The sequence below is a fragment of the Notamacropus eugenii genome, chromosome 2, assembly GCF_028372415.1.
Source record: "Notamacropus eugenii isolate mMacEug1 chromosome 2, mMacEug1.pri_v2, whole genome shotgun sequence".
NCBI lineage: Eukaryota > Metazoa > Chordata > Mammalia > Diprotodontia > Macropodidae > Notamacropus > Notamacropus eugenii.
Window position 1 is genome coordinate 479540634 of NC_092873.1, and position 15127 is coordinate 479555760.

A 15127-nucleotide genomic window follows, 5' to 3' on the forward strand; every position below is an offset into this window, starting at 1 on the left:
ACATCAGCAGGGAGACAATGAAAAGGACCAGGTCAAATGTATTGGTGTCAAGGTAGAAAGGGATCCTTACATATCTGATCATTAACCAGCACTGTATCAACACTGAAGACATGTCTGGTCCATTCTCTTTTCAAATTGTCCCTGTGCCTGAGAACAAGTCTCTTAACCAAAAAACTCTCTTCTAAAATATCTTGATCAAAAAGTCATTCCTAAAATCAAGGGAACACAAGCCAGGGAGAGAGCTCAAGGTGCCCTGGGCTTCAGCCTCATGACAGGTCTACATCTAAACCCAGACCCAGCACCACTGACTGATCACTGAGGGGACCTTCCAATTCCCACCAACGAAAAAAACCTATGCAGCTCAGACGCTGGGTCCTCCAAGAAGTTCTCCAATTCTCACAGCCAGAAGTGATTTTCTCCTTTCTTGGAAGCCTCTTAGCACTTTGTTTAAATTGATCAGCATATTTATACTATAAATATAGGGGCTGAATCGATGTTAGAAAATCAACAAAATTGATTATTTTCAATAACAATAAAAAACAGGATTTTATCAATAGATGCAGAAAAACTTTTAATAAAATACAACACCCATTCTTATTTTTAAAACACTAGAAAATATAGGAATAATCAGATATTTCCTTAACATGATAAATAGCATCTATTTAAAACCAAGGTCCAGAATTATATGTGTAATGGAGATAAATTAGGGATCTTTCTAAGACGTTCAGGAGCAAAGCAAAGATACCCATTATCACACTGGCATTTAATAGGATATTCAAAATGTTAGCCATAGGGATAGGACAAAAAAAAAAAAGTTGAGAGGATAAGTAAGCATAGGGAAAGAAAAAAAAATTCTTTTTTTTTTTTTTTTGCAGATAACATGATAGTTTACTTAGAGAACTCTAGAGATTCAGCTAAAATTGGTTGCAACATTGGCAAACTTGTAGAACATAGAATAAATTCATATACAAATTATTAACATTTCTATATGTTTCCAATAAAACCTAGCAAAAAAATAGAAAAATTCCATTGAAAATAACATCAAAACATATAAATTACAGGACAGCCTACTTGCCAAGACGTACATAGGAACTATATGAATGACTACAAAATGCTCTTTGTTAATACAAACCTAAATAAATGGAGAAATAGTAATTGCTCATGTGTAGGCTGAGTCAATAAAATTTTTTTAAAAATTAAATTTACTTATTCAGTGTCATACCAAGCAAACTACCAAAGAATTACTTTATAGAGTGGGAAAAATAATAACAAAATTAATCTAGAAAAACAAAAGATCAAGAATTTCAAGAGAAATAATGAAAAAAACATGGGAAGGAACTGAGCCTAACAGTATCAGATCTCAAATCTATAAGACAAAGCAGTAACTGTTAATATGACTTGGTTCTGTTTAAGAAATAGAAGCCAATAAGCAGAACAGATTAGGAATATAATATATACCTTAACACATAGTACATCTTAAAGCTAGGTAAAGCCAAGACCTCAGGATACTGGGTTAAGAACTCAAAGACAAAAAATGCTGCAAAAACTAGAAGGCAACTTGGCAGAATAATTTTATATATTACATATATTTCATATGTATATGTGTGTATATATATGTGTATACACACACATACACACATACATTCATATACACACACACATAACAGGTCAACATCTCACATCACCTACCAAATGTCTTTCCAAATGTCCAAATTTTAGACACAATCTGGGACATAAATAAATTAGAGGAATAATGGGAAAGTTACCTTTCAGATTTATAGATATGGAAGACCAAACAAGGGACAGAGGGTCACAAGATAAAATGGCCAATTTTATTGCATAACTTAAAAAAAACTAAGTTAAACTTAGAATAAAGGCAGACAAAGGAGGGTGGGTGGGAGGGAGGAGTCTTTGTAGCAAGTTTCTCTGATAAGGATCTTATTTCCATGATAAATAGGGAACTGATTCAAATCCATAAGAATAAGAGCTAAGGATATGAACCAGCAGTTTTCTAAGGAAGAAATTCAGTGTCAATAGCCTTAGGGAGGAAAAATGCTCGAAACTATTAATAATTAGAGAAAAGCTAATTAAAGGAACTTTGATATTTCACCTCATTTCTAGCTGGTTGACAAAAAAGAAAGATAAAGACGGTTTGAGGGGCTGTGGGAAAGAGGTAAATTAATGCATTGTTGGTGACCTGAATCATTCTGGAAAGCAATTGAACTACAAGCCCCAGAGTCAACTGTGTCAGTTGACCCAGAGATACCACTAGTGGGTCTATACCATATAGAGATAAAAGAAAAAGAGGACTCAGAATATAAAATATATAGAGCTCTCTCTGTATGTCTCTCTCTATTTATATATATATATATATGTATATACACATATATGTGTGCGTGCATGTGTGTGTATATAGACAGAAATAGATATAATGTTTAGCACAGAGTAAGAGTTTCATACTTGTTGATTAGAATTGCTGACATAAATACAATGGAATATAATGCTATAAAACAGGGTGAAAGTATTTCAGAGAAATCTGAGAAAATTTGTATGAGCCGACAGAATGAACTAAGCGGAACCATGAGAATAATTTACACAGTCAAAATAACAATATTGGGGGAAAAACTTAGAAAGATTTAAAAACTCAGATCAGTATAATAACCAACCATGATTCCAGAGTACCCATGATTAAACATAATACCCACTTTACTTGAAAGAGGTGATGGACTTAAGAGTGGAGATTCAAATATAGATATTTTTAGATATTGCCAACATAGGAAGTAGTGTTATTTTATGCATATTTGCTAAAATGATTTTGTTTTTCTTTTTTCTTTCAACAAAGGGGGAAGATTTAAGGAAAAATTAGTTTTTTGTTCATTGAAATTAATTTTTTAGAAAAAGAAATTGTCTTGGATATTTTGAGTTTAATATATCTCTGAGACATCCAAGTATGAAGTGTTCAAAAGGTAATTAATTGGTGAAGGAAGATTGAAGCCCAACAGGTACTGAGTATACAGATCTGGCAGTGATTTGCATAGTAACAAGTTAGAATACAAAGGGACCAATGAGGTTACCAAGAGAAAGAGTATAGGGAGAAGATAGAGGGGTACAGGAAAGAAAGTTGGGGGACATCCAGTCAGCGGGAGTGGATGTGGATAATGAGCCAGCAAGGGAGACTGAGAAAGACTGGTCAGATCATATGTGCACAGAATATAAAAAAGCTCATAGGTCTTCCAGCTGAGGACTTGGTTGTTGAATCCAATCCCATAGTTTGACAGATGATCAAACAGGCTCAGAAAAGGGATGTCATCTCTTCAACATCACAACTTGTTCTAGAGCAGATCTAGTCTTTGAAATCAGGTCTTCTATTGACAGATGTAGGGCTTTTTCCACTCGGACACATTGCCTCACAACAGACTCACCTACGTATAAATACAAGCAGTAGTCTAGTGGATCTGGAGCCAGATGGCGACCTGATTTTGTTTTAGATTTACCACTTATAAGATATGTGACCTATGTAAGCAGCAGTGTCCTCATCTGTAAAATGGGAACAATGATACAGGTGTTACCTACCTCATCAAGGTCAAATGAGAATATACATACTTTGTTTTATGAAATGCTCATCAGATACCAATTCTCACCCAGAGGCAAGGTGGAGTCAGGAGGCTGAGTGATCAGAAATCCCCTACTCTGTGACTGCCACAAGTCCCTTAACCCTCACCTGTAAAATGGGGAGAACAACAGCAGCTACTTCACGAGTCTAAGAGGCTCAAATGACAGCGTGTAAAACCTTCGGGTGCAGTGTGAAGGTAAGCCGTCAGAACTGCACACACTAGATGCTGATGGGTGGCAGAGCCAGGATTTTGTTGGTGTGAGAACTTCCTTCCCAATGAAGAGGAGTATCATAAACATGTCAGTTAACACAATCACTGAGACAAACCTGAGTGATACAGAGATAAGTCCTGGGAAGTCCCCTGAGGCTTCCAAATGGGAAGTGACTTGCTTAGGGTCATACAGACAGCACAATTAGAACCCAGATGTTCTCAAGTCCAAGTCCAGCATTTTACACCATGCTACTTCAACGTTTACTATAAAATCATGGGTAAATCAGAAATTGGGGTGTGTGTACACATACACACACACACATACATATAGTATAAGCTAGAATATTATTTTTATCCTATAGAATGGTCCAGCTTAATAATTTTTTTCCAAATAACAAGCTATTGAGACACTACAATGCAATTCCAACCTTAAATCACAAAATGCTGACTGATTTAAAAAAATAAAGACCATAATGCTCACTCTTTCATTTTAGTGAAAGGTCTTTCATATTTTAAAGAACACTTATTTATAGAGAACCATCAAGGAAATAAAGGATTACACATAAAATAATTTTAAGTACCAAAACTAGTTTTATTTTGATGGAAATTACACACTGCCCTGCCCCTTGTAAGTAGGGCAAAACAACATAATTTGACCTATTCAGATGCATCTGCCTCATTATTACCATTAATTACTGTACTGTGCTGCATGCAACATAATTCCCTCCGAGACTATGGAGGGGTTTGTCTCTCTTTGATGGTGTTGGTGTGCCAACCACTGGAAGGGAGGCTGGATAGAGGTGTAAAAAATGTCAAGGCTGGGGTCTATTCTCTGCTTACTGGCAAAGAAATTGGGGAGCCCAGCTGGTCTGAATTGTACATGAAGAATACAACAGCTCTGAGGAAGCCCTTCCTGAGGAAAGCACGGGAGCTCTGGCATGTGATCTTTGTGACGTTTCCTTTAATCACCTGAAGGCTTCTGTTCCCCAACATTAACACTACATAGAGATGCTGGGGATTTTTGTGGCACTTCTATCTTGCTATTTTGCAGAAGATACTGGTTTCTAAGCAGACCATCACGTCCACTTGCAAATAAGGGTAATTTTGTCTTCTTTTTGCCAACATTTGTATTCTTAATTTTGTTCTAGTTATTTCTAAAGCTTGGCTGATTGAGAGGAAGGCATGTGGGAATCCCTGTTTTATACCCTCATTTGTACTGCGCACTCCATCTCAAATAATGCTGACATTAACTTTCAGATAAAGTTGACTTTAGAATATTTTAACCTACAATTTTAATTTAACCTACATTCTTAAAAATGCATTTTCTTGATACTTTAAGAATAGTGTCTTCCCACAGAAACTCTATATTTCACTATGTGAAAATGCTAGGAATTGTTTGAGACAGAAGATGCTTTCCCTAAGTTTCACGTGTTAAATGGCTTACATGGTTACATATCAGAAATAGATACAGTTTTATCAATGGAAATAACACTAAAGATGAATGATCATCCTCCTTGCTATAGCACTCGAAGGAGTTGAAACTTGCCGTGGGTGTTATTTTCCTAAACTGGGAGGCAAGCTTCTTAAAAGCAGGGTCTATCTTTTTCTCTTTGTTTCTCTAGCATTTAACCTATTAGCACAGCACTCTGCACACAATAAGCGCTGAATATATGTTTTTCACTCACTCATCCATCGTACTTGACAGCTGCCCCTTTTAAAGCAGTGAGAAATAAGGAGCAGTCACTGTCTATACAATCAGACTTCTTGGCCTACTGCAACCTGAAGATCACAGAGCAGCAGGTTTTTAAGTTAGAATGCAGCTACAAGAAGCCTCAACCCTTTCCCCGAGGCACTGACGACACAAATGGAAGGAAGGCAATTTCCTCCTCTGGAGGAAATTGCCTTCCTTCCATTTGATCCTCAGGAGTGAATTCAAATCATGGAGCCCTTCAGGACTCTCTCTCAAGTGACGCTCTCTGACGTATGGCCTACACCTGACTGGAGTTAACACTGCAGAGATCCAACGCCCATCCCACTCCTCTGCACTAACTGTGCTCACTGCCAGCACCGCAAGCTGAGATACAGAGACCCCCTACCGCTGGGCCACGGGCTCCAGAAAAACAAGGTGTGAATATATGCAAAAAGGATGCTATTTTCAGAAAAAGACTTTAAAAGGCATAAAAATCTTAGTTGGTCTATGAACAAAATGTTCCATTCTAATTATAAACCCTTTCTGCATTGCCAAAGTTCGCATCTTAAAGATTTGAGTGCTGTGTGTTCAAAGCCGCATTTCCTCAGCTAGGGACCTATCCTGGGTATTTACAAGAAGGGGATGCCCAAGAGTCTCCTGAGAGGTTTCACATGTTGTAAAGGGGAAAAGGAGAACATTAACACTGTTTTCGCTTCCATGATAACAGACAGCCTTCTATTTATTCTAGTGGTACAGGCAAAAAGCATGTTTATAAAGGTGCCCCCAAACCCTGCTCCTCTCTTTTTAAAACAACAGACTTGGCTTGTGCTTGCTTTTTTTAAAGTCCACTTCAAACTTTAATACTATTCCCCCCATACATTCAGAAAATAAAATGCTTTAGTAATGATAGTAATAAAAATAAAAATAAAACAAAGCTGCCAATTCCTTCCCAAACTACAAACAAGTTTTAATTTATGAACAGGATTTCTTTCCAAATGAAAGTTTCTCCAATGGGAGGAAAAATCAATGTGAAGATTTGTTTGCTCAAGTGTACTGATTATGGAAGGGGCTTAGGGCCTGCTGCTTCTTGCAGAAACTGAAAAAGGTCCCATTCTTAGGAGAAGGAGGAGAAAGACTTGCACTCATCCTTCTGGGGCACATAAGGAGAGAGTGAAGTCTCACAATTTGAGAGCTTCTGGAAGCTGCCAGAGGAACTGGATATGCTCTCCAGCAGTCGGGTAATGCCTCTGCCCCGAACGTTGCTTGTCTTGCCAGCTGTTTTCACCCCAGATGGATAGTCACCTAAGACAAGGAAAACACAAGGAGGAGAAACTGAAATATCTCCATTCTTTGACTAGAAAAGGATTTCTCATCTAATCAGCTGCCTCCTACTCCCTATAACAACTAAAAATGGTGAGGGTGAATTGAGGGGCCTCTGGAGCTGCTCACAAAATGAAGGAGAACATAAGAGAAGGAGATTCCCCAAGTACAAGTCTCATGGTCTTCTGGGGTTAAATAATAATTCCAATCTTGGGATATAAAGGTGGTCAAGAATCTTACTTTGCCAGATTTTTTAGTGTTGTCTGAAATCCAGTAGCTGTTACATAATGCCTCGGTGTCTCTAGGTTCTAGTGGGGAAAAGATTCTGGATAGTTCCTGAAATATGATGTTTTGTTATTATATCAAAGTTGCGGCTGCCAAAGGAATTAAGGGCTCTTGAGGAACTGTCTGGCCAGTCACTCATAAAAGTGATACCCGCAAGCGTTTACTACTCCTAGTAATAAAAGTGGATCAGGAAAGGCTTCAAGGGGAAGGTAGCACCTGAGCCTAGCTCTGGAGAACGTTAAAAATTCTAAGAGATAGGCAAGGAGAGTTAATTTCATGAGTGGAAGAGTGATGCAAAAGAATAAGACAGAAGAGAGTCTAATTTAGCTGGATTACAGGGATCATAAAGGCAGAAAAATGTAATAATCCTAGAAAGGTAGGTTGGAGCCTACAATCACGAGGAACTTTAAACATCAAACAGAGTAGCGTATGTTCCTATACTAGATGTAATGAGGAGCCCCTGGATTGAGGAGGAATATACAGTTGGCCCTGGGCTTTAGTAATATTACTCTGATAGCAGTAAAGAAAACGGTAGGTCGAGAGGAGAGACCAGAGGTAGGAAGATCAAGCAAGAGGCATCACATTTATCCAGACATAATAAGGAAATGAAATGGATGGTGGCCATGCGGGGAGATGAAGGGACAGATAAGAGATGTGGCCAATAATACTTGTCAATCAACTGGATTTGTAGGGAAAGTGGAGAGCTGAGGACGACTCAAGCTGTATACCTATAGGAGCCTGAGAGGACAATGGTGGCCTCAACAGAAACAAGGAAAATCTCTTCCCCACTAGAACCTAGAGACACCGAGGCATTATATAACAGCTTCTGAATTTCAGACAACACTAAAAAATCTGGCAAAGTAAGATTCTTGACCACCTTTATATCCCAAGATTGGAATTATTATTTAACCCCAGAAGACCATGAGACCTAGACTTGGGGATCTCCTTTCTCTTCTGTTCTCCTTCATTTTGTGACCAAGGATGGAATTTTGTGGGAAAAGAAAGAGCAAGGTGAGGTCTGTTGGAGAATGCTGCATTTGAGAAACCTACGGGACATGCAGGTGGAAATATTTCATAGCCAATTTGTGATGTAGGACTGGAACTCAGCAGAGAGTAGGTCTGAATATAGAGATCTTATATCCAAACTGCCTAAAACCCCCTCACAAAATTAGATGTTTTGAAAAGGGAAAAAAATTAATATTAACATAGTTCTCCAGTTTATAAAATCCCCTTCCAAAGTACAGAAAGTTCTACATCCTGGGACAGGCCAATTTAGATAGACTTCTTGTGACTGAGATCTAACCAAATCAAAGGCAAACATGTAACCTCATCACCAATGCCCCTTCCATGCTCTCCCCCCTGCCCTCCAAAATGTAGACTACTTACAAGTGGATGTGTTGGATCTTTGCTCCTGATGAGAAGAGTTTGAAAAAGGAGGACTATCAACTCTTAGTTTCTATGAGACAGAAGAACGGGATTACTGATTTGTCCTTGGTGAGGGGAGGAGGTTGAATTCTTTTATTAGTTGCTGAATAGCATGCTGTCTGTTCATGATAACAGTGTACTAAATAAAACTTCCAAAATTCTTCAACATTCCAGATCCCTCTATCAGTATACAACCTTAACCTACAAGCAGCTCCTTAGCAAATTTGGGTTGTGCTAAATGTAAATGCCAACATTTTAGATTTCAAATGACTTCCATTTATTGACTTTAAATTCAATTCAGATTCTATCCCAGCAGAGAACCCTTTTGCTTAGGCTAATATTTTGCAACACTCTCAACTACCTGTTAATAGCATGAAATGGGTTATAAGCAAGAAAGGAAAACTAACAAGCTGGATTCTTTCCACTGTGGCTCATCCTCAGTGCGTCCAGGTTTTATCAATGGCATTATTTTAGGTGAATTTCCAGAACATTGTGAAGATCCACACTCAGACAAAATGAAACACCCATTTGAGTCCTAATTGTTTGTAGATTCCCTCCATCTCCAGTCCTTTCTGGAAAAGGAAAACTTCACTGAATGCATATTTGATTTCAAAAACTAGATTAAAAGAAGGGGTGAGGGCAGGAGACATATGAACTCTAAATGTAAAGTCAAGTTCTGTGCCTAGATCTAGAAAAACACTGAAGAGAAGGGAGAGAGCTGGTCAAGTTGACTTGGCAGATTCTAGCCAGAACCTCAGAGATAAGCCTGCTCTATAAAGTTAGCTCATTTTTCAAGCTGTTTTGATTCTTCTCTATTAGCTCTGTAACACACTTACCTGGAAACGCCCTGCATCCAGCACCACCATTTTGGGGTTCACACTGTTACTGGCTTCATAATCCTGCAGTGGTACATGAGCTTCTGTGAGTGGAATTCCAAAAAGAGTACCTAGGGAATTACTGATGCAATATCTTGAAAAGAAAAAAAAGTTGAATATTAGAAAATCACCATTTCTAACAATTCTCTCTCAAAATTCTTTCCTTTAAAAAATATTTGAGAGATAAACAGAAAAAAACTGGGCACACAGACCCGTGTGTTTGTCCTTCGTTGCCAAAGAAGACCATGCCACCAGAGAAATGACGACATGACTTGCACTTGACTTTGTTTTGAGTGAGGGAGTGCTGTGTAAGCTACCAGCCTCACTTCTTCTCCAGAGCCATCTGAATCCAGTGACCAGATATTTGTCAGAATGACTGGAGATGACCCAGGATGAGGCAATTGGGGTTAAGTGACTTGCCCAAGATCACACAGCTAGTGAGTGTCAAGTGGCTGAGGTGAGATTTGAACTCAGGTCCTCCTGATTCCTGCACTGGTGCTCTATCCACTGCACCACCTAGCTACCCTAGATTTATGGGAGAAGAGACTTCATTAAAAAAAAAAAAAAAGACGGGGTATTCCATGGCCTAAAATCACAAGAGGAAAATTGCCTCAAGATGGGCAGAATACAAAAGCACCATGTTGTGACAACAAAAACACAAAGGATTCTGATGGTAAAGAAAAAGAGGGTGTAAAGAGACCTCACAGAGGTACTGAGAACTCACCAACTCAGACTTTTAAAAGATTGTAGAGAAGATAGGAGGAGAGATAACAGGCTAAACACAAGAAAGAAAGGATTGTAAGAACACTAACTTTCAGAAGTAGCTAAAGTTTTGCAGGTACAGAGCTCAAGAAGGAACAGAATCACTCCTCAGGGTGGAGAGGATAATGATAAAAAGCCTCTCTCACCCTCTCCCTTCAACAAGGAAAATCTTCTAACTGTAAAAAATAGCTCCAAAAATGGTCAACAGGGAATTGAAACCCAAAATAAATGAGCTAAGAGAGCACTTAGCTCTCTTCAATGAGTCCAAGTTATCAAACCTACTGAAATCCAGGATGCTGAGGAAAAAACAAAACTGGTATTTGATAAACTACCACCTATAATTTTGGAAATGTATACAAAACAGAAGAGGTGTTATGGAATGGTCTTGATTTAAAAAAATAATGTGGATGGATTCTCCCAAAGTATAAAAGAATGAAATTAACTTAAATTTCTGGAAATTTTAGAGAGCATATATACTAAATGGGACATTTGAAAGAATGGGTGAAGGTGCAATTCATCTGCATATTAACAGTAGCTGTTAAGAATCCATGGACCTTGGTTTCCTCATTGGTCAGGAGAGGAGGTTGGACTAGGTGGCCTGGAACACCAAATCCTCATCTAGCCTCTTTAGAGGTCCCTTTCTAACTCTAAACCCTTGCCCCTATGACCACCACTTTCCTAAGGAAGCAAGGAGGTTCTTCAAGGGTGTTCTAGTCATGCTAGATCAGCCTGCTTTCATTTTTTGAGGTTACTAGGCTGATATACCAGAGGAATACAATAAACACTGTAGCAAAATCTCTCACAATATTCATCGGGAAAGAGTGACAGGTTCGAGTGTGTCTAAAGAAGAGTGGGATAATGACAGTGACTAAGGACTAACTGAAAGAAGTAGGGAACTAAGCCTACCAAAAAAAAAAATCAGGAAAGCCATGGCAGACAATTAACAAGCATTTATTAAAAGCTTATTATGTTCTTGACCCCAAGGAGCTCACAGTTGAACGGGGAAGACAAGATGTAAGTAACTGCACACATAAGCTATACAGAGAGCTAGCAGAATGCAATTTCAGAATGTTCCAGGGATAGGGATCAGTCAATAAAATGCCAGTCAGACAACGTCATGGGTAAGGCACATAGACCAGCATGGCTTGCCTGCAGAACAAAGGTTGTCAAGTACAAGACTAGAAAGGTAAAGAAGGAAGGTAGTGAAAGGCTTTACACATCAGAGAACATTTTATATTTTATCTAGGAGGCAAAAGGGAGTCAAAGGAGTTTATTGAACAGAAGTGTGATGTGGTCAGGCCTATGCTTTAGGAAATCCCCTTAGCAGCTGAGCAGAGAGAGACTAAGCAGAAGCCTTCTGCAACAGTCCAAGTGCTGGAGGCCCACATTAGAGTGGCAGTTGTGATTAGGGGGAATGGGGCATGGATGGGAGACAGTGGGAAGATGGGAAGAACAAGAGGAGGAGAGGATGACACGAAGGCTGTGAGTTCTGGTGACTGGGAGGACGGCAATACCCTCTAAGGTCAGTAAAGTTTGGGTGAGGGGAGGATTTGGGGAGAATGGAATGAATTCTGCTTCAGACATTTGAGATGCTTCCAGGTCATCTAACTGAGCTGAGAAAGAGCTTGGAGCAGGTCGTGTCAATCTGGGAGCTGATAAGATTGCCAAGTGGGATGGTGCAGAAGAGGAGGGCTCAGGACAGGGCCTTGGTGTCCACCCACATGAGGGGCTATGACCTGAAAGATCCCAGAAAGAAGCCTGAAGAGGAGTCTCATAAGTAGGAAGGAAATATAGGAGAGACCTGTGTCATAAAATCCTAGAGAAGAGATTATACAGGAGAAAGTGACTGAGAGCATCAAAGGCTGAAGAGAGGTGAGGGAGGAGGACTTAAGGGAAGCCTATGAGATTTGGTAATGAAGAGGGCACTGCTCCCTTGCCTTGACAGGATAATTTCAGTTGAATGAGGTTGAAGTCCTATATTTATAGGAATTGTTTACTGTGGAAAATACACCACAAAAACTATTAACACCAGATACATGTATGATTGTCTTATAGTAAACTCTAAGAAGATGTCTATAGTTTTCCGTAACGCTGGTATTACATTGTATATGGCAATGTGTGAATGACCACCTGGATCTTGGACATCCCTGTGCCTATACCCTGAGTGACTTGCTACACAAATGAGTCCTGAAAAACTATTTCTAAGTGTAATGTGCAAGGTCAGGGTTCAAACTGATTGTCTGGTAGTGTAAAATTGTTTTTTTTCCACCAATGAAAAGTTAGTATAGCACTATAATATTAAAGAGACCTCTTTCTTAGGACTTGAAGCAAAATTCACAAAGATTTGTTGAGTCAACGGTTCAGTCACAGTGCAGCAGACAAGGCAGGGCAAGGCAAAGATGGACACTGCTCAGTTGGAGGCACTAACTCTTCAGCAAAAAGAAAGGGGACACGCTCATGAAAGCCACCACAGTTCATGATTCCCATGACCTGCTGACATGAGGTTTTCAAGCTCCTTCCAATAGCTAAAAGATGTTTTCCCTTCTCCAAGATGATGCTTAAAGCCAGCTTCTCTCTGCTAAGGGACCTGTGCGCATAAAATCAGCAAAGAATTTGAGGATGAATTTTTGAAATCAACCTTCAGAGGAAACTACATTCTTCCTTGAAAATTCAAAAATCCCTAAAACAGCTTTTGAAGAAAGAATCCTATAGAATGCACGATCTTGTCTTCTCCCTCCCCCATACTGTGAACAAGCTTTAGCAAACTGCCATAAACTGGACAGGAAGGCCAGGGTCCAGGGCAGGTAAGGGAAAGACAAGAAGAAAAGGAGGTGAGAGCAGCTAAGGAGCAGCAGAACCAAAAGCAGCCCTGGTGGTAAGCAAAGTGTTAAGAGAAGGCTGGAAAAACTCACCTGGAAGGCTGGCAAGAGGCAGCCCAACAAATGACCCTAAAGCTCAGGACACAAGACACACCCAGGGCAGCCCCTCCCCAACCCTGCACTTACGCAATCTTCTTGCAGACAGCCAGAGCACAAAACAGAATATCGTTTTTTTCATGCCACTTGCACCTGTATGAGGAAAAAAAGTTTTAAGTCCACTCGTCTGACAGCAGCATTTCTTTTATGCACAACCTATGAGCAATGCATATCCATCTAGCTGAAAAAGAAATGTTCTCTGTTACCTATGTAAAAACGTTGAGGCTTTCCATTTTTAACAGAACGTGACATTTCTTACCCCAAATTATCTCCCATTCTGCACATGCACAAGTTTGTGCTGATATGAGAATACTACATACACTACAAAATAAAAAATCACACCCTTTATAATATCAACTACAAGTTCCAAAATTAAAAATCGGCTTGAATTTAAACTAAATATTTATTAACTGTCATTGTGTGCAGGGTACTACATTAGGAGAAAGCAAAGATGGAAAAAAGACCCCCCCAAACATGGGCCTTCCCTGAAGAAGTCTGGGGTTCAAGAGGACAAATGAAGGCCATGCACTTCCTATAAGCTTGCATCAATGGATCTGTGTGGCCACCAATGTGTGTTCAGGTCAGGTTGCATGCCTTCTCATCCTGTGTAACTGTTGTGAATGTCACCTTGTAAATCCTCACAGGGTCCACAGCTTCTGGGGGGCCTTCAGGACAGAGAACAGCAATGGCGTACATGCAGGGTTCTTCCTAGGTGACTAGATAACTTTTTCCAATCACACATTGATCATGTGTGATTTTTGATCATGATCGATGATTTTGTCTAATTCTTTCCTAAGGATATGCTGTCACCTACTTACACTTACCATGCATGTCTCCACTACTTTTGTGTGTCCCGACACTGCTTCTTCAGACTGTGGAGTTCTCAAGTTTGTAGACAGTCTCTCAAGAGTACTGATGTCTTAAAGACAATCGTGGACTCATTAAAAGTACAACGAAATTTTCTCAGAGCAAACCAGCAGTCTTGCTTTCCTTTTGCTGTTAAATCCTGGGCCCAGATTACTGTCCAGTAAGCAGCATCTATCCAAGATATATATACTAATGGACACTCTGGGTTGACCACTTAACTAAATATCACTAAGTATTCGGCATTTTTCATCTACTGAGATTTTCCCAGGTGCATAGACTAAGGCTAAATTTTTTTCTTCAATAATTCTATTTTATTCTCCTCTCCCCACTGCACAACCATTGAGAAGGCAAGAATATAAAATATGTATGGTCAGGAGAAACAAATCCCTGTATTAATCATGGTGAAAAATAGAATGTCCCATTTTCCAATGTGTTTTTGCTATGCTCCTATATTTCACTTTTGTACTGAAGTCATGAAGAATAAAAGTACATTCTACTTTAATTTGGAGTTTCTAATCAAATTTGTTGTAAAATTTTCCTACCTCTTCATGATGTGCATGTCAGCAAATAAGCAATAACTATCTTCACAGCAAATTTTTTGCAAACATTTAACATGAATACTACAAGACAAGATGACCAAGAGTCCCTAGAAACACTGCCTCTTGTTGCTTCTGGGTGTGTAATAAAAACAGCTTCATGAAGTCCTATATCTCGGAGAGCAATGAACCATTCTTCCATTCAGCTTCTTTCAATTTATAGCAAAAAGGTCAGGCTGACAGGATTTGGTAGTAACCCTGCCCACTAACAGTGGACAAGCCTTCACACCCAGAGTGTTAATAGTTGTTGATGTTAATAGTCTGAAATCTGGACAATTCTCAGCACTCAGCACCGTCTGTGTTTTTGACACCACTCCCACAGAAGCAGGGAGGGGCTGTGAAGACCAAGGACTGCTCATTTTTCTTTGTTGTGTATCCTCCTCAATCTCTTGTCCTCTGGTGAATTATCATAGCATGGAGGTGACCTAGAGCCTGTGGATACTAACTGTGATCTCTGGCCCTTTTCAACTGTAAGAAAAGGCTTGTATAGGCTTGGTAACAGTCTCAA

At 39.4% G+C, this 15127-nt stretch overlaps 1 protein-coding gene across 1 annotated transcript in view; it reads right to left on the bottom strand.

Moving 5' to 3' along the window:
- Positions 1-6220: 6220 nt before the first annotated feature.
- The window catches only part of MAEL (maelstrom spermatogenic transposon silencer), a 38545-nt gene continuing 29638 nt past the window's right edge, over positions 6221-15127 (bottom strand). Inside the window, exons 9-12 of the mRNA XM_072648752.1 lie at positions 13187-13249; positions 9381-9513; positions 8506-8575; positions 6221-6816 (exon numbers count right to left, since the gene is read on the bottom strand). Of these exons, the coding sequence (XP_072504853.1) occupies positions 6629-6816; positions 8506-8575; positions 9381-9513; positions 13187-13249 (454 nt within the window). The 3' untranslated portion in view covers positions 6221-6628. The remainder of the gene's footprint in view (positions 6817-8505; positions 8576-9380; positions 9514-13186; positions 13250-15127) is intronic.